The sequence below is a fragment of the Doryrhamphus excisus genome, chromosome 14 (genome assembly GCF_030265055.1).
Source record: "Doryrhamphus excisus isolate RoL2022-K1 chromosome 14, RoL_Dexc_1.0, whole genome shotgun sequence".
NCBI lineage: Eukaryota > Metazoa > Chordata > Actinopteri > Syngnathiformes > Syngnathidae > Doryrhamphus > Doryrhamphus excisus.
Window position 1 is genome coordinate 16,659,096 of NC_080479.1, and position 22,644 is coordinate 16,681,739.

A 22,644-nucleotide genomic window follows, 5' to 3' on the forward strand; every position below is an offset into this window, starting at 1 on the left:
TCCGATACAAAATTAGCATTTTCGTATTTGAACGGTAGCATGGATCCGGTCAATATGTTCACGCTGTAGTCACTTCAGATAGTTACTCGGAATATATCGGATATATATGTGTTCGGAATCTGATTGTTTGGTCCGGTCCTGAACCTCTTTGCCTTGATGGCTTGAGTCTAAGACTGGGAATTACACTGCAGATCTTGGATTTTTTTGGACTGCATATATACATTTTTGGACTTTCCGATACAAAATTAGCATTTTTGTATTTGAACGGTAGCATGGATCCGGTCAATATGTTCACGTTGTAGTCATTTTAGCTAGTTACTAGGAATATATCGGATATATGTATATGTGTTCGGAATCTGATTGTTTGGTCCTGAACCTCTTTGCCTTGATGGCTTGAGTCTAAGGATGGGAATTACACTGCGGATCTTGGATTCTTTTGGACCGGATATATACATTTTTGGACTTTCCGATACAAAATTAGCATTTTCTATTTGCTGAACATTAGCATGGATCCAGTCAATATGTTCACGTTGTAGTCATTTCAGCTAGTTACTAGGAATATATCGGATATATGTATATGTGTTCGGAATCTGATTGTTTGGTCCTAATAACTCATGGCAAAACCCACAGGTGGTGTCCGTTTTGTTCATCTGTTTTGTACGTCTTCAATGACGGTAAAAGCTAACCTTAAATGTTCATTTCTGCCTTTCATTTGCTACTGCTAAAGCTAAGTATTATTGTGATACGTCTTGAAAAAAAAAACTCTTCGAACTGTCCAGATCGGATTCGGGATTCAACACATATGACTGTATATTAAATGTGGATATATTTAGCGGAATCATGAAATACAAAGAAATCCAGATGAATAGGTGCATATTCTGGAAAAACTAGAAAGCTTTCTGTGCTAGTTATTGTGTTTAGCTACTCTATAGGAGTCCACAACTCTGTACAAAGGGATGGAAAATTAGCACAATAGCAATAGGTCCGCTTTAACATTTTTCAAACTTCTGATTGTGTTAATTATGACTTTATTCCCATAATATTTGGACTAGCATAATAACTTTTCTGGAACCCAATTTTTCAAAAATTAATTTTTTTTTGGGGGGGGGCTAATTTCTTATAATGCTAGGACTTAAAAAATTTTGGGGGGATTTTTTAATATTTCAACTTCATACTACAAAAATTCCTCAAAGTATTATGTTATTGTCAAAAATTAGATTACAACTTTTGCTCTTAATATTTTGACTTTATTGATGTAAAATATTTTTTTGCGGTTGTTTTTTTAGTTTACTTTAAATTATATTACACTTTGAATTATATTAAACATAATAGCATAGCTCATATAGCTCATATTAATATAAATAAATATTTAAACTTTATGCTACTAAACCTTTTCTCATTACACTCTTTTCATATTTGTATTTATTTTTGTAAAATTAATGCAGATTTTTAAAATAACAACAAAAATGTTTGTAATATTATGACTTTATTCCCATAATATTTTCACCTAATTCCTTAAGATAATTTTTTTAAAATGTAAACATAAATAAATATTTAAACTTTATGCTGCTAAAATTATGTTATTTTTCCTCATAATGTTATGATGTTATTATATATTTTTATCTTCATATTTTTACCTTATTCTGGTAAAATTATTGCTGATTTTTCAGTTTTTGCAGGTTTTTTTTATTATTGTTAAATTATATTTTTAGAATATTCCTCGGGCTAATTAAAAAAAAGAGCCCCGAGCCACACCTTGGACACCCCTTGGGATAGCCGCTACCGGAAATGTACAGATGGAAATCTAACCATGACTGCAGTCACAGAAAGTTTGGTACAAACTTCTTTTTTCGAACCTTCTTTTCGTCTTCAGCTTCGGAAGCGAAAGTTTTTCTCACATCATCACAACACCTTGGCGTCTAGAAGAACTTTATACGCCATCCCATAATCCCTTCACAGGTGGATGCCAACGTGGTGCTGACTTCCTCTTGTCTAAATTGTGACTCATCTCCCAACTGTATTATTTAGATGCACGTTTCAGAGGGGTTGGTGCACGGCACACTTTGTGCGCTAATAGGCTCTCAGCATCTTTAAGACAGTGGGTACAATTAAGAGGTGATAGTTTGATCTCCCACCTTTGCAGTTCTATTTCGGAGCTGCCGAGTGATTATGCCGGGGGTTGATGGGCGGGTGAGAAATGAGCTCTATTTCCAGTAAGATGCCCATAAAGTTGTTACTGTTACATGGGGGTTTATACTGTTTGCTGTGAACTTTACATCGTCTCTAATATATATTTATATTTATACATATATATTAGAGATTATGTTAAAATGTGTTTATTTATATATATAAACAAATAAAAAATATTATTCAAATATATATATATATATTTTGTGCATATAATATTTTCTTTTGTTTATTTATAATAAATAAATACATTTATTAAAAAAATAATAAAAATAAATAAACAAAAGAAAATATTATGTATAAAAATATATATTTATTGAATCGTCTTTATTATATATATATATATTAGAGACGATTTTTAAAAAAATGTTTATTTATATATATAAACAAATAAAAAATATTATTAAAAAATATATTTTTTATATTTTTGTGACATAAAAATAAACAAACAAATATGAAATATTATTCAAATATATATATTTTTTTGTGCATATAATATTTTCTTTTGTGTATTTATAATAAATAAATACATTTATTAAAAAATAAATAAATAAACTAAAGAAAATATTATGTATAAAATACAAATAATATTATATATATATATATTTGATATATAATATTTTTATTTATAAATTAAAGATATTATTAAAAATATTATTAAGAAAATATATTTTTATATAGAATATTTTATTTTTTTCTTTATAAAAAATAAATACATTTATAAACAACTAAATAAAGAAACAAAATAAAATATTATCTTTTGTTTGAATATAAATAAAGTTTAAATATATTATTTTTTGTTTATTTATAAAAAATAAATACATGTATAAAATAATAAAAAATAAATAAACAAAAGAAAATATTATATATTAAAAATATATGTTTCTTTGAATAATATTTTTTATTTTTATGTCGCTTTTAAATTGAACAAATATTTACTTCATTCAGAATTGGAAAAGTCAGTGAGGTGAGACAATCTTACACGGGGGATATCATCAGACTAATTATTTAGCACTGAATTATCAGCAGGCAGGAAACTGACCGTTCGATTCTGAGTATCTGCTGCCCTGCACGGCAGCAGAGAAGATGTTAATACAATACTGCCATCTGCTGGTTAGAAATATATAGACAATTCATTCTCAGAGCACTGAAAGTGTCAACACTACAGTCATAAAATAGTGACATATGGATTATCTGATTTAAAGTATATCACCTGGGAAATTTTTAAAAAGTATGTACATTGCAGTATAGAAATTCTTCCTTTATTGCGATTAATCGATTCCAGACCCGACAGTAATAAGTGAAAGTAGGATTCTGTGTTTATAAATGGAATATTTTTATTTTAGAGCATAAAAAAAATATTTACAACCTTTTTAATATGTTTTTTTAACATAATTAGAGCCCTCCACACATGAAATAACACCCCTATAGCCACTTTTACACTTGTAGTAACCAATGTACCCTTATTCCTGTTATGATGCTCTTATTTTTACGTGTTTCCTGTTTCGCCTGTGCTGTTTTCTTCCTGCTTTACATTTATGTTCCTACACACATGCCTATCATTTTTGTTTGTTTATTTAGTTAAGCCTTTAGCGTCTGCCTGGTGTTTATTAATATTATTGTTTATGTTCATACTGCTCAAAATTGAATCCCTGCCGCATATACTATTTAATAAATACCTTTTACCTGCAATCGGGTCCCAACTTACAACATATCTGGGCCTAGACGTGGCAAAAAATAAGACATATAAGAAATAAATAAGACATAGTATAGGATAAAGTGTTAACATTCCTTGTTGTTATTTCTTCTCTATCGTTTCTCTATTGTTCTTTCTGCGGTGGCTATTAAAAAAAACAAATTAATAAACAAATAAAAAAATAGTCTCAAATATATATATGTATATATATATATATATTTAATTTGTTTATTTTTAAATAAACAAATTTTAAAAAATTGTCTCTAATATATATATAAATATATGCATACATATATATATAAATAAGAGAAAAAAATCATCTCTAATATATATTATTGTTTATAATATATTTTTATATATTTATATATACATAAATAAACAAATTAAAAAATTGTCTCTAATATATAAAATAAAAATAAAAATAAAAATAAAAATAAAAATAAAAATAAAAATAAAAATAAAAATAAAAATAAAAAAATATGTATATATATATATATATATATATATATATATATATATATATATATATATATATATATATATATATATATATATATATATATATATATATATATATATATATATATATATATATATATATATATATATATATATATATATATATATATATATATAGTTATAATGTATATATATATATTGTTGCCCAAAAGTGCCCCATATTGTAAGATTCACCATCAAAGTAGTGCTGATATATTATTGTGTTACTGAGATGCAGTCTTTTAAAATCTATATAACTTTTTAGCACATCTAATTTTGTTGATTTACTAAAATATCAACATGGCCTTGGCCCAGGTCTGCAAAAATCCCGCTTTGACTTTCGACCACTACCCAAAATACAACCTCACATGACGTCTTGAATTTTGATTGGCCGAAAGCCTTAATAGTCGTCTCTTATTGGCAAACAATCACTGCCAGTCATTTTAAAGGCGTGGCCTTGTTACGTCACGGAGAAACGCACAGGCAGTCCTTGGTCCTCAGTTCAGTGAAGTGTCAACCGAGCCGGTTTCCTCTCTTGTATATTACCGGTTAAAAAAAAAAAACTTCACCGGTGACACAAAAGTCTAGCGGGGACCGAAATGGATGATTCATCGGAGCAAACGCGGCCTTTTTTGAGAACGGTAAGCACCCGCACACACTGCATGGAAAACTGCTAACTTATCGGCACGTTTGTCTGTTTCTTTGTCCGGCAGCTGGTTAAGCACAAGGGATGCTTTGGAGTCCAAATTCAACGAGGTTTTTTTTTTTTGCTAGCCGGCTAAAAGTTTCTTGTTTTGAAGCGTGGCATGGTTTCAAAAGTTATTTATTTTTATTTTTTAACGCTGCTCTGTTAACGAGAGTTGTGTTTTTCATTATAAAATGGTCTTTTTTTCCATCAGCGAGTAGCTAATAGTTAGCCGAGAATGATAAGCTAGTTTAGGTTGTGTTTGACATTTAAAAAGTCGTTTCAGATGTTAAACACGAATTGTTTGTTTGTTCATTCTGTGCTATTGAAAGGTTTATTAAAAGTACCGGCGCTCTTCTTTAACTTTTATCGCTATTAGAGCTACTTTTGAGTAAAAGAAAGGAGAGCTAGCTACATTTAAATTGTACTATACGCTCACTATTCAACGTGGACATTTTCCTATATGATATGTTATGGTCATTTAACGTTAAATAGCGGCATTCAAGACATGACTTAAACAGGATTAAATAGATTAAATCGATAACCTTTAACCGCCGATAACTGTTTATTGTTTGGTTTTTTGGCGAAAGCCAAAATGAGATGATGATTAAACTCTCCACCAAGGCATTGCCTACACTGTTGTCAACTTTTCAGTAAGAAAATTAGTTATTGGATGTCGTAGACGTGGCTGTATTACGTCATAGTCTAATTTGCATATGATGTAGTTAAATGCTGTCGGAAAAAAACACAACCTGTACGAGAGACAAAACAAGTGAATAAAAACACCTAATTACCGTCAGAATTATTGATTTATTGATATTCTCCCATCACACTTTGGCAAATGAGAATTTTTACATTAATTAAAATTAAAAAACTTAAATTATATTAGGATAAAAATTAAAAAATAAAAAAACAAACTTAAAACCTATATTAGGAAAGCAGGAAGTGAACAAATGTAACAGTTACTGATTGTAAAAGTACCTGATGGAGGGGTAGGATTTAATAAACTTTGCTTCTTCCTACTCCTTTTTGGACATGTTGAACTGTGAACTAATTATGTGATGCATTCAATTGTAATCTGATGCATGTTCAAATGAAATAAAACTATTAGCATTACCTAATAAAGAGTAGCAATAGACTAACGATGAAATATAAACACACATCCATTTTTATACAGGCTTACAGAAGATTAAGAAACATTTGCGTTTTGGATATAAAAGATTGCAAGCTCGCTGCATCACGGCTCGGAATCTGACTGGTTCCTGCCGACTTGTGTCTGTCTTTGACTTATTGCTAATATACACTAACTAGAAAATGTCCGCAAACCGAGGAAAAAAATTGGGAAGATTCACGAAAAAAAACACACTAACCAGGACGTATGCTAACTGAGGTGTGTATGTCGTAAAAAGTTGCATGATTTGAAATACGTAAATTTGTCATTACAGAACCAGGCTTTTCCTTGATGCACTGCAAAAAATAACCGACTGGCATATGTTAGCGTGATAGCTAAGGTGCAGTAGCGTTATTGACGTTGTTCCGCAGGGCAGTGGAGAAAACTTGCGATGCACATAAAGCACGTCTGTCAGTACATTGGCTATATACTGTTTCATTATATCCAAGTCATAAAATACACACACCAGGTAGGTCTGCTAGCTTGTCGGAATGTTAATAAAATTTGCGAGGAGAAAAATTAAAAATGATACACACACGCAGAAGAGCATGGTGAACTTAAGCGTGAACAACCAACCCCTTCTTGAACCCGGTGACCTCTCCCAGCAGTTAACCGTAAGTATCATATTGGGCTCATGTCCGTCAAACATGGAGCTCCGTCAAACAAATCCAAAAAAGAAACCGGTTGCAGTGCTAAGTTTAAAGCGCTCGACTGGATCTAAATGCTTAGTGTTGGGTTGCCCGCTGCTATGTGTCCCGTCTATGACGCTACCTACTTATTTGTGCATGTGCTTACTGCTGAGGAAACGCGATCCTTTGCCGCTCAATGAAAGGCGACCACGACATCACTTCCTACGTATTCCCCACAGCCATGGAAGTCGAAGGGTTTACTGCCGGAATCGGATGCTAAATAATTTTGAGTTTATTTTGGGCAGAATTATTCATACAGATTGCAGGTTCCAGAATGTCTTTTAACTTGGACAACGTTATTAACATCTTGTTGGTTATGATTTACCGTATCAGGCAGCATAATCATAATTATGTTTGAACTTTCCAACTAGCAAGTAGGTATCGGGTTCCAATGCTAGCGTAACTCGTATTCCGTAGATTGCTGATATTTTTCTAGCCTCATTTGCAGATATTATTATTTTGTGATTGCATGTTAAAGTAAACAGAGCTCTGGTATCGGAATTGCATCAGCATCAGAATATACGTATATCCATATTCAGATTCAAAGTGAAACAATGTGGATGTATCAACTACACAATAATTCATTCGTTCATTTTCTACCGCTTATCCTCACAAGGGTTGCGGGGGTGCTGGAGCCTATCCTAGTGAGGATAAGCGGCACAGAAAATGGAACCGGAACCGGGAATTGAAACGAGGAATCTGAAACCCAATCCTTCCATATCCCTGTGAGACTAGTAATTTTACAACAAAAACTAAATATTAAAAGAAGAAATCCCATAAAATAGTCATTTTAGTGGAATAAAAATGAAATATTATGGTAATGGTAATAGTTTTATTTCATTTGAACATGCATCAGATTACAATTGAATGTATCCCATAATCAGTTCACAGTTCCACATGTCCGAAAGGAGTAGGAAGAAGCAAAGCTTATTAAATCCTACCCCTTCATCTGGTACTACAATCAGTCACTCTTACATTTGTTCACTTCCTGCTTTCCTAATATAGTTTAAGTTTTTTTATTGTTATCCTTTTTAATTTTAATTTTAATTTTAATTTTAATTTTAATTTTAATTTTAATTTTAATTTTAATTTTAATTTTAATTTTGTGAAAATGTGAATGGTTGTTTGTCTATATATGCCCTGTGATTGGCTGGCCACCAGTCCGGGGTGTACCCCGCCTCTCGCCCGAAGAGAGCTGGGATAGGCTCCAGCACCCCCGCGACCCTTGTGAGGAAAAGCAATAGAAAATGAATGAATGAACCAGTGACGTACAGTAAGTGCATACTGTGTTTTTGGTATAAGGTATCCATTATGAACCCTAGAGACTCCTCTTTCGTCATCGCCGCTTGTATAAACCTTTTGTCGTTTAAAAATGTACAAAGAGAGAGGAAGCTTTTCATTGAATTCCAGGCGACACATTTGAATGTCAATGCTAGCAGGTTGTCGCCTTCCGGTGGTAGTATCTTCATGAATACATTCCTATCTTCAGTTCAAAGCCCCCCCTGTCCGAAGAATGCCAAGCTAACACGTGTGCTTGTTTCCATTTATCTGTGTTGTTGGGTGGGGGGATTGGTTTTCATTTGTGACCTGAATACCTCAGCGGGTGAACATTTACATGTGCGCCATGCCCCCAACCTGTGTGTGTGTGTGTGTATATGCCTTCCATGTGTTGTGCGTTTTTATAGCTCTTGGCCGGTGCAAATAAAATATTCATGGTGCCATGGTGGGATTGGCTGGCGAAGCAAAGAGCGCGCTGACAACGGGGGTAGAGCCGTCGTTCCCTCCCTTCCCTTTTTTCTCGCCGTATAAAGACACCAGCAGAGGAAAGAAGAGAGGGAACAGACTGTGATGTGATTGTGTCTCCGCTTGGTGCTCGGCACGTTTTTTTCACGTGAGGTTAGGGAAAAAAACGGAAACTGGCAAATGTCCTTGCCTGTCTTTTCTTAGGATCTAAATGGACAAACCGAGCGAAGGGAAACATGCGCTCACGGTAGGTTCCTGTGTTTTGTACGTATGTCAACAATATATCCCATATCATATCATGTCATGGTACATGCAGTGTTTTGAGTTTTGTTTTTTTTTCTCATCCTAACATAGAACAGAGCGTTCCTCGCTATTTAACGGAGCAGCTGCTCATTCATTGCGGTGTGTGGTAGAAGAAGAAAAAGGGAGGTTTTAGAAAGTCAAATCCAAGGTGAAAGAGAGGGCGATTAGTCTGTTGCCTCAGTCATTCATTGCACCCTGAAATGGGAGCATTTTTTTTTTTTAATCTCAAGGAGTGAAGATAAGAAACCAGCAGAGACGGTCATGGCTGCTTGAAGCAGCGGGACAAGGAGAAAAGGGAGGAAATAGAGCAGAGTTGTCAGGGTATAGAGGTGGGCGAAAATGGGTCCCCCCCAAAGTAGCTGAATACAATGAAGGTGGTGCAGGGTGTTTGAACTGTCTGGGGTAGTAGTCTTCAGGCCTACTATGAGCATTGATGGTTGGAATTGTCCACCTTCCAGAGGAACTTTCATCATGGTGTGGTAATGGTTATATTTCATTTGAACATGCATCAGATTACAATTGAATGCATCCCATAATCAGTTCACAGTTCCACATGTCCAAAAGGAGTAGGTAGAAGCAAAGCTTATTAAATTCTACCCCTCCATCTGGTACTTTTACAATCAGTAACTGTTACATTTGTTCACTTCCTGCTTTCCTAATATAGTTTAAGTGAATTTATTTTTAAAATTTAAAAAATATAATGTAAGTTTTTTTTTTTTTTTTAATTTTTATCTTAATATAATTTAAGTTTAAATTAAAATAAAAGTTTAACATTTTTAGGTAATTGGTTAAGTTATTTTTTATTTAACATTTTTTTTGTGGCATAAAAAATTAGTCAATTTTTTTTTTTTTTTACATTTTTTTTTGTCACGTACCGAAGTACGAGGTGATATGACCATACAATGACATAATGGGTACTATAGTAACTATCAATATAGTGATATGTATATATAGCATTGCATTTGTTCACTTCCTGCTTTCCTAATATACTTTAAGTTTGGGTTTTTTTGTTTTTTTTTAATTTTAATTTTTAACCTAAAAATTAAGTATTTTAATTTCTATTTTAATTTTAACACTGTGCTCAGGCTGAAATATTACATGCTAACCTTTTGATTACGGGTTTGTTTACTTTTCCAAGATAACACAGCTCTTTTCATTGCATCCATGTGGCAGAAAGATTTAATTACATACATTTGCTTGGACATATTTTTTGCCATTATTCATTATTATGAGGGCTTTTCACTATTTCTCTTTTATATTGATTGGAGTGAAGGCTAACACGTCTGTTTTTTATTGGTATATTTTATAGACATACAATCAAACACAAAAATATCCATCCAGACAATACATTCGTCATGTGATTCTGTTGTTTGTTTTTGACTTTATTTTTTAAGACAGGATGTGTACTTCCACCAATTTCAGTGTAGTGGGTTACAAGTGGTGCTCCCAACTCCCTTGAGATCACTAACCAAATCCTCATCGTAATTCTGGATGTGTCCCTCACCTTTCTCACGATCATTCTTGCTCCACAAGTTGTAAGAAACATTATTCTTGTATTGCTCCGACTCACCCCGTTACCCTAATGAAGACAAATGGAATAGAAAATGAATTAATTCTGTATTAGACGTGAATTGCTACTTCTATTCATTTCGACTTCACCCCTTCCTGTAGCACAGCAACAGTGTAGCCACCCACTTCGAGTGCGTCTTTATGAGTACCTTGCACAAAGAGTTACCAGCATACTTGTACTTAGACAAGTGCGTCATTAACAAAAAAAATACACACTATACATTGTTAGTATGTGTACAAAATAACATTCTAAGAAGATTAAAAATAAGACCTCAGATGTTTTTCTTGCCAAGCTTTATGTTCTGTTAGTAAGCATTTGTTTCATGTGATTTTGACATAGGAAAAATACAACAATGGGGGGGGTTGACAAACTTACAGGAACTTTTTCCCCTTAGTAGTGTTACACATATGGTAATGGTCATGGTTTTATTTCATTTGAACATGCATCAGATTACAATTGAATGCATCCCATAATCAGTTCACAGTTCCACATGTCCAAAAGGAGTAGGAAGAAGCAAAGCTTATTAAATCCTACCCCTCCATCTGGTACTTTTACAATCAGTAACTGTTATATTTGTTCACTTCCTGCTTTCCCAATATAGTTCAAGTTGTTTTTGTTTGTTTGTTTTTTTTTCGTTTTTTTTTTTGTTTTATTGTGATTTTTTAAAATTTTTACTACTATTTTTATTTATTTTTATTCTTACTCCGGTTTCCTCCCACATTCCAAAAACATGCTATGTTCTTTGGTAATGGTAATGCTAATGGTTTAATTTCATTTGAACATGCATCAGATTACAATTGAATGCATCCCATAATCAGTTCACAGTTCCACATGTCCAAAAGGAGTAGGAAGAAGCAAAGCTTATTAAATCCTACCCCTCCATCTGGTACTTTTACAATCAGTAACTGTTACATTTGTTCACTTCCTGCTTTCCATAATACAGTTTAAGGTTGTTTTTTTTTTAACGTAGTCCTAGCATACAAGTGTTTAAAATGTAGTTCTAGATACACATACATACACATAATATCTATTTTTGTGCTTTGAGACTAAAAGTCACTCTATTTCACAATGTTTTTTTATTGAATAGGAACAGATGAGGTAACTTTTAGTCTCCATTAGTCAGGTTGGCTTTCACTAGTCGAGTAATAACACCAGTTGTGAAAGAAACAGTGTCCACTTTCATCTGAGAAATGCAAATATACACACACACACACACACACACACACACACACACACACACACACACACGCGTCCCCATCCAGATGGCCTAATCTAACAATAGAGTGATTATGGTAATATATGTGGCCATCTCAAAGTCATTGAAGGCATGTTCACGATCAGGAAGGAAACACGGGAAGCAAGACATGCTTTTCCATTACGCTAAAATATCCAAGTTGTCAGTGAAGGTGACTCGCTTGGGGAGGCCAAGACACGACACGAGGCGAGGTGATGTCATGAATGTATCATGTATCTTTTCAGTATGTTCCTTCATCACCTTTTCTTTGACCCACCTTTCCGTCAGGCACAAATACTCCTTTGTGACGGACGGCAGGAACAGAAAGGATTCATATATTCGCTGAACACGGTTGGTCAGTTAGGCTAGATGCTAGCGCATTTCCCAAAGCCATCATCGCAATGAACAATCATAAATGAACATTACTTATTTTTGCAGTACAAAAACACACACCTCACTGTTGTGTACAATAAGCTTCAATTGCGCAATACTGGACTTATTCATTCAAGTGGTACAATATGTGCAATACTACATTTTGTTGACTGAAATTCCACATTTTGGTTACTGCAATTCTACATTTTGTTACTGCATAGGTTATTGTTTTTGATGTACATGTATTTATACGGCGGCACAAGTGGTTAGCGTGCAGACCTCACGGCTAGCAAAAACAAAACTCAATTGAGGAGACATCGGAAAAGACAGGAGGTCATTACTGAACGTGGCCATAATCATCACGCAGCAACTTAACACGTAAGAATTATTAACTCTAAATGTGTATTTTGAACAACTGGTTTTAAAAAAGGGCTGCACGGCGGTTGAGTGGTTAGCGCGCAGACCTCACAGCTAGAAACAAACAGCCAAAACAAAACTCAATTGACGAGACATCGAAAAAGACAGGAGGTCATTACTGAACGTGGCCATAATCATCACGCAGCAACTTAACACGTGAGAATTATTAACTCTAAATGTGTATTTTGAACAACTGGTTTTAAAACATTTCAGTATGTGCAATACTATATTTTGTTTACTGAAATTCCACATTTTGGTTACTGCAATTCTACATTTTGTTACTGCATAGATTATTGTTTTTGATGTACATATATTTATACGGCGGCACAAGTGGTTAGCGCGCAGACCTCACGGCTAGAAACAAACAGCCAAAACAAAACTCAATTGACGAGACATCGAAAAAGACAGGAGGTCATTACTGAACGTGGCCATAATCATCACGCAGCAACTTAACATGTAACAATTATTACCTCTAAACATGTATTTTAAACAACTGGTTTTAAAAAAGGGCTGCACGGCGGTTGAGTGGTTAGCGCTCAGACCTCACGGCGAGAAACAAACAGCCAAAACAAAACTCAATTGACGAGACATCGAAAAAGACAGGAGGTCATTATTGAACGTGGCCATAATCATCACGCAGCAACTTAACACGTAAGAATTATTAACTCTAAATGTGTATTTTGAACAACTGGTTTTAAAAAGTTTCAATATGTGCAATACTACATTTTGTTTACTGAAATTCCACATTTTGGTTACTGCAATTCTACATTTTGTTACTGCATAGATTATTGTTTTTGATGTACATATATTTATACGGCGGCACAAGTGGTTAGCGCGCAGACCTCACGGCTAGAAACAAACAGCCAAAACAAAACTCAATTGACGAGACATCGAAAAAGACAGGAGGTCATTACTGAACGTGGCCATAATCATCACGCAGCAACTTAACACGTAACAATTATTAACTCTAAACATGTATTTTGAACAACTGGTTTTAAAAAGGGCTGCACAGCGACATAGAAAGTGGTTAGCACGCAGGCCTTACAGCTAGGAGACCCGAGTTCAATTCCACCCTCGGCCATCTCTGTGTGGAGTTCGCATGTTCTCCCCGTGCATGCGTGGGTTTTCTCCGGGTACTCCGGTTTTCCTCCCACATTCCAAAAACATGCTAGGTTAATTGGTGATCAAAAACAAACTTCTCCGCAGCAGTCCAGTGCCGATTGCTCACCTCCATTTTTTTAAACGGAAGAACGTCTGGAGCTGCGTGTTACGTCATATCTCAGCATTCGCTGAAAGAACGCTACCCGGGAACAGGAAAAGATAAAGTTCAATCTTGCTAATATTTTATAATTAAGCTCGGCACATGTTTTATATAGATATGTATTTTCTTTTTTTAAATAAAACTGGACTTGTGAATGGCGTATAGAAGGGTTTAGATTCTGTTCCACAGATGGCGCTAATGCACACGAAAGCTGCTTGCCAACCGCCAATAAGCAACAGAAGAAGAAAAACACCACGAAGAAGAACGCAGTCTGACAACTTTCCGTTTGAGCGGGTACAAGATACCTCAATCGGATTGGGGAAAAGGAATATTCCACTCCTGGGAATCCCATTATATATTCATTCGGATTGGCACTTTTCTTTCGGAAAGGTTAGCTTCTTTCCGTTTGAACAAATAACCCGAATGGAATTGGAATATTTGGTTCCATGTAAACGTGGCTATTGACTTGTCCTCCCTGTCGTCGGAAGTATATTTTAGACCATAAAAAGTCACCTTTTTGAAAAATAGTATCTAGGTGGATCTGAATACAACTATAGCGGCAAAGTCGCAAAGTTAGCAACACCGATCCTTTCTACTTATTCTTTTCCAGATCACGTGTGTATGACGTGTGTTACGGAGTTGGAGTTACGATGGCGTCTTGTTGATGTTGACAATTCCCATCTTCATGAAAGCACCTTGCCGTCAGAGTGATTGGTGGATTTGCGCGTATGTGAGCGGATATAAGCGTAATACCGAGAAGCAATGGAGAAATATGTGTGTGTGGCACTGCTGTTGGTGTGTTTAGGTCCTCGTAAACGACTTGCCGCGTGTATTCTTAATTCAGTCCATTCTTATCAACCAGCGGTCTGTGCCAACGTTAGGTCACTGTCAGCCTGTGGTATTTATAAACCCGTGTGACCGTGTCTCAAATAGGCTTTTCCTCGCTGGTCTCAATACATCATGCTTTGCAGTAACATGTATTGATCATACAAGGAACACTTTTTTTTAATTTTTTTTTTTAGTTTTAGGCTGACAAATGTACACCTGAGATTATTTCAGTGGTGTATAAGTTTAGAAGCGTTCGTTTTTATTAATCCTTGGTGTTATTTTGTCGGGCTGTTGTAGGGGTGTGTATTGGCAAAAATCTGGCGATACGATATGTATCACGATACTAGGCTCACGATACGATATATCATGAAAAACTGGAAAAACTTGAATTACACCAGCAATATGCACTTACTAAACACATTTTTATTCCATTAGAACAGTATGTTATGCTGTATCACAAACTTTCCTCTGTAAAAAACTCAAAATAAAAAATTTAAAAAAAATAAAAATAAATAAAAATAACTAAATAAAATAAAATAAATTTGGATAAATAAAGCTTTAACATCCAGCTTTAAATTTACAAAAAAAAAACATAAAAAAAATAAATTTAATTATGTCTCAAGATCCTGCTCAAATGTTCACATTCTATTAGCTGTGAAAAAATGCAGAGTATACAGTCCCTGACTTATCCACCATCAGAAGAATATTTTTGTGGAACAAAGTAACTAACATCAGTAAAAAGTCTACCGCTTTTTCCTCACGAGGGTTGCAGGGGGTGCTGGAGCCTATCCCATCTAGCTTTAGTCGCCAATTAACCTAGCATGTTTTTGGAATGTGGGAGGAAACCGGAGTACCCGGAGAAAACCCACGCATGCACGGGGAGAACATGCAAACTCCACACAGAGATGGCCGAGGGTGGAATTTGAACCCTGGTCTCCTAAGCTGTGAGGTCTTCGCGCTAACCACTCGACCGCCGTGCCACCCTATCCATATCATACTTTTTAATATCGATACAGTATCGTGGAACGAAATATCGCGATATAGCGCCGAAACTATATTTTCTTACAACCCTAGGCTGTTGTGCTGATTTAAGGGATGTAAAGTTACGATGTGTATAACATCATTTATATTCCTGTGGTGGCTTTAGCAGCAGCGCATGCCGCCGGTAACTAAATAGGGTTTTCTGCAGCCGTCTGAAATGTTGTGATACTTAAGGGCAGGGAGTCAAGACGCCACGAATAATTAGGCGTGAATGCTTAAGAGCTGACACTGAGCTCAGACTTCGGAAAACGGCGATGGTCATTTTTGCCTCTTGTGGGTGTTTGGTTGATATGGATTGGGTCCATCCAAGGCAGGGATGTCCAAAGTATTAGTTGACCCATCGCACACAGACATCAGCAGCAAAATTGAGTAGTAATTTTTCAATATATTAAGAGAAATATTAATACTACAAGGAATTTTTTGGTACAATTATAAAAAACAAACAAATATAGGTTGCCAAAGTAATAATAATGTTATGCAAATAAAGTCAAAATATTATGAGAATAAAGTGATATTTCTGAGAAGTTAGAATAGTTTTGGGGGGACAGCAGACATGAATAAAAATATTGGATTTTTACAAGAATAAAATGTAAATTATAAAAAGAAAAAGGTTGCAATTTTATGAGAATACATTTTTTAAATAATATGAAGAAAAATTAAATGATATGAAATAAAGTTTTTTTCTGGAAAATTTTAGTTGGAGGAAAATGTATATTATTATGGGAATAAGGTCATAATATTGCGAAAAGAAAATGAACAAAGATAAAGTTGAAATATGTTGAAAACCGGGAAAAAAAACAATAGGCTTTTTCACTTTGTAGCAATCTATTCATTTTTCACTGTCTCACACTTGTTTGAAAAAGTTAGGACATCCCTGACCTAGGTCCGAACTGATTACAGGAAGTCTCTGATTTAATCAACGCATCAAATAATCATTAGTTGCAGCCCTATAATCGATACGCCATTCTACCGACATACCGTGACGTAACGTTCAAGTTCAGAATAGCGGTGTCGGAGAGTTTACCGTGTTTTGAATTGAGCACTGCTGTTGGTGTGCTAAGGCTTGAACGAAATCCCCTTCAGGTACTTGCCGAGTGTGCGTGAATTTAGCCTATAGCTACTTAGCTTATCAGTGTTGTTCCTACCGTTTGTTTACATCAGTGCCATGACGTTACTGAGGTTCATTATGCATCTACAGTGTTCATGGTGGCCCGCCACAAATACATTTGGACCGACACAGACTTTGCCGCTACGTTTCTGTACCATCTTCTCTCAAAATACTGTAATATCCTGCTTGGTGAGAACATGTTCCTGCTCTTGAGTTTATTCGAATGATGCTCCATTCCTTTGCCGCCCATGTTGTTTTGTCACCAATGCATCCAATCTCATCCAAGCCGTTACTATGACAACAATGGCATTTCTTAAAATTCCTGTCTTTCCCAGGGTCTAGACGAGGAGGCGATAGTGGACCATGGAAAGACCAGCTTCTCCACTCACACAAACTATGAAAAGGACGAGTTAGAAAGTAAGTCTTAAGCCACAATGGCATCCTTTTTGTTGACTATGAGTTCTGGATATTACAGTCGTTTTATCATTATGATTTTGTTTTTATTCCATGGCATCACTGATGTTCATATGACGTGGCGAAACTATTTCACAATCAGGAATCACTCTCCACGCTCTTCTGGTTCTACCACATCTTACTTATTGTGTGGAAATATGGGCTAATAACTATAAAAGCAATCTTCACTCGCTAAATGTACTGCAAAAAAAGGTCAGTAAGGATAATTCATCATGCCGCCTACAGAGAACATACTAACTCCTTATTTCTAAAATCACTAATACTTCAACTTGCTGATATAGTTCATCTTCAAACAGCTAAAATAATGCATAAGGCTAAAAATAACCAATTAGCTAAAATATCACCTTGTACTTCGGTACGTGACAAAATTAAAATTAAAATTGGTAGAACATGAATGAATTAAAATTAAAATTGGTAGAGAATGAATGAATGAATTAAAATTAAAATTAAAATTGGTAGAGAATGAATGAATGAATAACAATTAAAATTGGTAGTGAATGAATGAATTAAAATTGGTAGTGAGTGAATGAATGAATGAATTAAAATTAAAATTGGTAGTGAGTGAATGAATGAATGAATTAAAATTGGTAGTGAATGAATGAATAAATTAAAATTAAAATTGGTAGTGAACGAATTAATGAATTAAAATTACAATTAAAATTGGTAGTGAATGAATGAATGAATTAAAATTATAATTGGTAGTGAATGAATGAATGAATTAAAATTAAAATTGTAGAAAATGAATGAATGAATTAAAATTAAAATTGTAGAAAATTAATGAATGAATTAAAATTAAAATTGGTAGACAATTAATGAATTAAAATTGGTAGACAATGAATTAATTAATTAAAATTGGTAGAAAATGAATGAATAAATACAAATTGGTAGAAAATGAATGAATTAAAATTAAATAAACAAACTTGTATATTAGTATATATATATACACTACCGTTCAAAAGTTTGGGGTCACCCAGACAATTTTGTGTTTTCCATGAAAAGTCACACTTTTATTTACCACATGAGTTTTAAACTTTGCAAACTTTGCTTTCGTCAAAGAATCCTCCATTTGCAGCAATGACAGCATTGCAGACCTTTGGCATTCTAGCTGTTAATTTGTTGAGGTAATCTGGAGAAATTTCACCCCACACTTCTAGAAGCACCTCCCACAAGTTGGATTGGCTGGATGGGCACTTCTTGCGTACCATACGGTCAAGCTGCTCCCACAACAGCTCAATGGGGTTTAGATCTGGTGACTGCGCTGGCCACTCCATTACAGATAGAATACCAGCTGCCTGCTTCTTCTCTAAATAGTTCTTGCACAATTTGGAGGTGTGCTTTGGGTCATTGTCCTGTTGTAGGATGAAATTGGCTCCAATCAAGCGCTGTCCACAGGGTATGGCATGGCGTTGCAAAATGGAGTGATAGCCTTCCTTATTCAAAATCCCTTTTACCTTGAACAAATCTCCCACCTTACCAGCACCAGAGCAACCCCAGACCATCACGTTACCCCCACCTTGCTTGACAGATGGTGTCAGGCACTCTTCCAGCATCTTTTCAGTTGTTCTGCGTCTCACAAATGTTCTTCTGTGTGATCCAAACACCTCAAACTTTGATTCGTCCGTCCATAACACTTTTTTCCAATCTTCCTCTGTCCAATGTCTGTGTTCTTTTGCCCATATTAATCTTTTTCTTTTATTGGCCAGTCTCAGATATGGTTTTTTCTTTGCCACTCTGCCCTGAAGGCCAGCATCCCGGAGTCGCCTCTTCACTGTAGATGTTGACACTGGCGTTTTGCGGGTACTATTTAATGAAGCTGCCAGTTGAGGACCTGTGAGGCGTCTATTTCTCAAACTAGAGACTCTAATGTACTTATCTTCTTGCTTAGATGTGCAGCGGGGCCTCCCACTTCTCTTTCTACTCTGGTTAGAGCCTGTTTGTGCTGTTCTCTGAAGGGAGTAGTACACACCGTTGTAGGAAATCTTCAGTTTCTTGGCAATTTCTTGCATGGAATAGCCTTCATTTCTAAGAACAAGAATAGACTGTCGAGTTTCACATGAAAGTTCTCTTTTTCTGGTCATTTTGAGCGTTTAATCGACCCCACAAACGTGATGCTCCAGATACTCAACCTGCTCAAAGGAAGGTCAGTTTCATAGAGTCTCTAACCAGCTAAACTGTTTTCAGCTGTGCCAACATGATTGCACAAGGGTTTTCTAATCATCCATTAGCCTTTTGACGCAATGAGCAAACACATTGTACCATTAGAACACTGGAGTGATAGTTGCTGGAAATAGGCCTCTATACACCTATGTAGATATTACACTAAAAACCAGACATTTGCAGCTAGAATAGTCATTTACCACATTAACAATGTATAGAGTGTATTTCTGATTAGTTTAAAGTTATCTTCGTTGAAAAAAACAGTGCTTTTCTTAAAAAAATAAGGAAATTTCTAAGTGACCCCAAACTTTTGAACGGTAGTGTATATATATATATATATATATATATATATATATATATATATATATATATATATATATATATATATATATATATAATTAGTATATTAGGATAAAAATAAAAAAAACAAAAAAAAACTTATATAAAAAAATTATATTAGGAAAGCAGGAAGTGAACAACATCTTCATGTTCATAACATCTCCCTCACTGTCTGTTATGTTATGAAGGCACAAAGTCTTTGTGCAAGTTACATCGATTTTTTTTTTTTTTTTAAATGAACGCCCGCCAGCGTGACTCGTTGTCCTTGGAAACCCACAACCAACCATCTGCGGTGGCAGTAGTAGTGTAGTAGCTTGTGTATTTGTTCATATAACGCAAATGGGACAATGAACAACGTTGTGTCAGTCTTCTTTCTTGTGCAATACACTCCCTGCATTGTACAAGTGCTGGTTACATGATGAGGCGTTCAAGTGCAGTGTCTTTAAGGCAAAACCCTTTTCTTATTTGTTCATCTTTTGGGTTTTTGAATAATGGTCCAACACCTAATCCCCCCTCCCTGTGATGCAAATGTCGTTTTTTTTTTGTTCCTATAGTTGATCCTTCATGCTATTTTACATTTTGTTCCCCTCAGGCCACAGAGCGGTGTACGTAGGTGTTCATGTTCCTCTTGGAAGGGAAAACAAGCGAAGGCATCGTCACCGAGGACACAAACACCACAGAAAACGAAGGGATAAAGATTCGGATGACGGAAAGGAAAATGACAGAGAATCTCCCACTTATGGTGAAAACCAAAGCTTTATGTGTCATTTCTACACGAACACTTTGGCCCACCCGACTCACTCCTGTCATTACCAGTATCACAAGTTTATTTCACACTTCCTGCACTGTGGGTACTTTTATATTTAGTAGCCTTTTATTATGTTTGTTTATATACTCCCTGGAGTTGTCTCTGACAGGCAGGAGGAGATTACAGAAAACATGCCTTCCATATTAAAATAAGGAACAGACATCAGCAGCAAAATTGAGCAGTCATTTTTCAATATGTTAAGAGAAATATACATTTTTTGGTACAATTATGAAAAACAAATATAGGTTGCCAAAGTAATAATAATGTTATGAGAAGAAAGTCAAAATATTATGGAAATAATATTTCCAAGAAGTTGGAATTTTTTAAAGATTTTTACAAGAATAAAATCAAAATAGTCAAAGAAAAAGGTTGCAATTTTATGAGAATTAACTTAAAATAAAAAGAAGAAAAAAATGAAATGATATAAAATAGTTTTCATTTTTTGGAAAATTATGTTGGAGTAAAATGTATATTATTATGGGAATAATTAAATTAAATTATTAAATTAAACAAATAAATTAAATTAAACAAATAAATTAAATTAAACAAATAAATTAAATTAAACAAATAAATTAAATTTAAATTAAAAAATTATAAGTAAAAAATTAAATAATATACACACCCTGGAGTTGTCTCTGACGGGCAGGAGGAGATTACAGAAAACATGCCTTCCATATTAAAATAAGGAACAGACATCAGCAGCAAAATTGAGCAGTAATTTTTCAATATGTTAAGAGAAATATACATTTTTTGGTACAATTATGAAAAACAAATATAGGTTGCCAAAGTAATAATAATGTTATGAGAAGAAAGTCAAAATATTATGGAAATAATATTTCCGAGAAGTTGGAATTTTTTTTTAGATTTTTACAAGAATAAAATCAAAATAGTCAAAGAAAAAGGTTGCAATTTTATGAGAATTAACTTAAAATAATATGAAAAAAAAATGAAATGATATAAAATAAAGTTTTCATTTTTTGGAAAATTATGTTGGAGTAAAATGTATATTATTATGGGAATAATTAAATTAAATTATTAAATTAAATTAAACAAATAAATTAAATTAAACAAATAAATTAAATTAAACAAATAAATTAAATTTAAATTAAAAAATTATAATTAAAAAAATAAATAATATACCATATTCCATATTAAAATAAGGAACAGACATCAGCAGCAAAATTGAGCAGTCATTTTTAATATATTAAGAGAAGTATTAATATTACAAGGATTTTTTTGGTAGAATTATGAAAAACAAACAAATATAGATTGCCAAAGTAATAATAATGTTATGAGAAGAAAGTCAAAATATTATGGGAATAAAGTCATATTTCCGAGAAGTTGGAATAGTTGTGGGGAGGGACAGCAGAAAAAAAAATGGATTTTTACAAGAATAAAATCAAAATATTAAAATAAAAAGGTTGCAATTTTATGAGAATTAACTTCAAATAATATGAAGAAAAAAATATATATATTTTTGGAAAATTAGGTTGCAGAAAAAAATGTATATTATTATGGGAATTTAAAATAAAATGTAATAATTAAATAATATTCACTCCCTGGAGTTGTCTCTGAAGTTGTCATCTTTCTAAAATATTAAAAGAAAAAGGTTGCAATTTTATTAGCATTAACTTCAAATAATATGAAGGAAAAAAAAATATTTTTTATTTTTGGGGGAAAATTTGGTTTGAGAAAAACGTATATTATTATGGGAATAAAGTAATGATTAAATTAAATTGTCTCTGACAGGCAGGAGGAGATTACAGAAAAGAAAAGTTGGATCAAGCTTATACATTAAAAATGCTTGTTCAAATCCCGGTTCATAGATTTATTTCATTAAGAATCAACTTCATTTTTATGAAGTATTGTGCACATAAGTCTGAAAGGCTTAAGTCCCAAATACCTTTCTGAAGTCTTAATTCCATTCTCATGTTGGCATGAGAATGGAATTAAAGTACAACGTGTTCACACGGTCAAACGTGGTATGTATGGAAAACGCTGCCTTCTGGCACAAGTCCAGATCCAAATGTCAGAAAGAAAACTTTTAATTATATCAACTATGT

At 34.0% G+C, this 22,644-nt stretch overlaps 1 protein-coding gene across 3 annotated transcripts in view; it reads left to right on the plus strand.

Annotated features, from left to right (window-relative positions):
• Positions 1–4,842: 4,842 nt before the first annotated feature.
• The window catches only part of LOC131102318 (sodium bicarbonate cotransporter 3-like), a 60,032-nt gene continuing 42,230 nt past the window's right edge, over positions 4,843–22,644 (plus strand). For all 3 annotated transcript variants that reach the window (XM_058047886.1, XM_058047884.1, XM_058047885.1), the window contains exons 1-3: positions 4,843–5,022; positions 17,139–17,220; positions 20,366–20,515. In XM_058047886.1, coding sequence (XP_057903869.1) covers positions 4,981–5,022; positions 17,139–17,220; positions 20,366–20,515 — 274 coding nt within the window. In that variant the 5' untranslated portion in view covers positions 4,843–4,980. The remainder of the gene's footprint in view (positions 5,023–17,138; positions 17,221–20,365; positions 20,516–22,644) is intronic.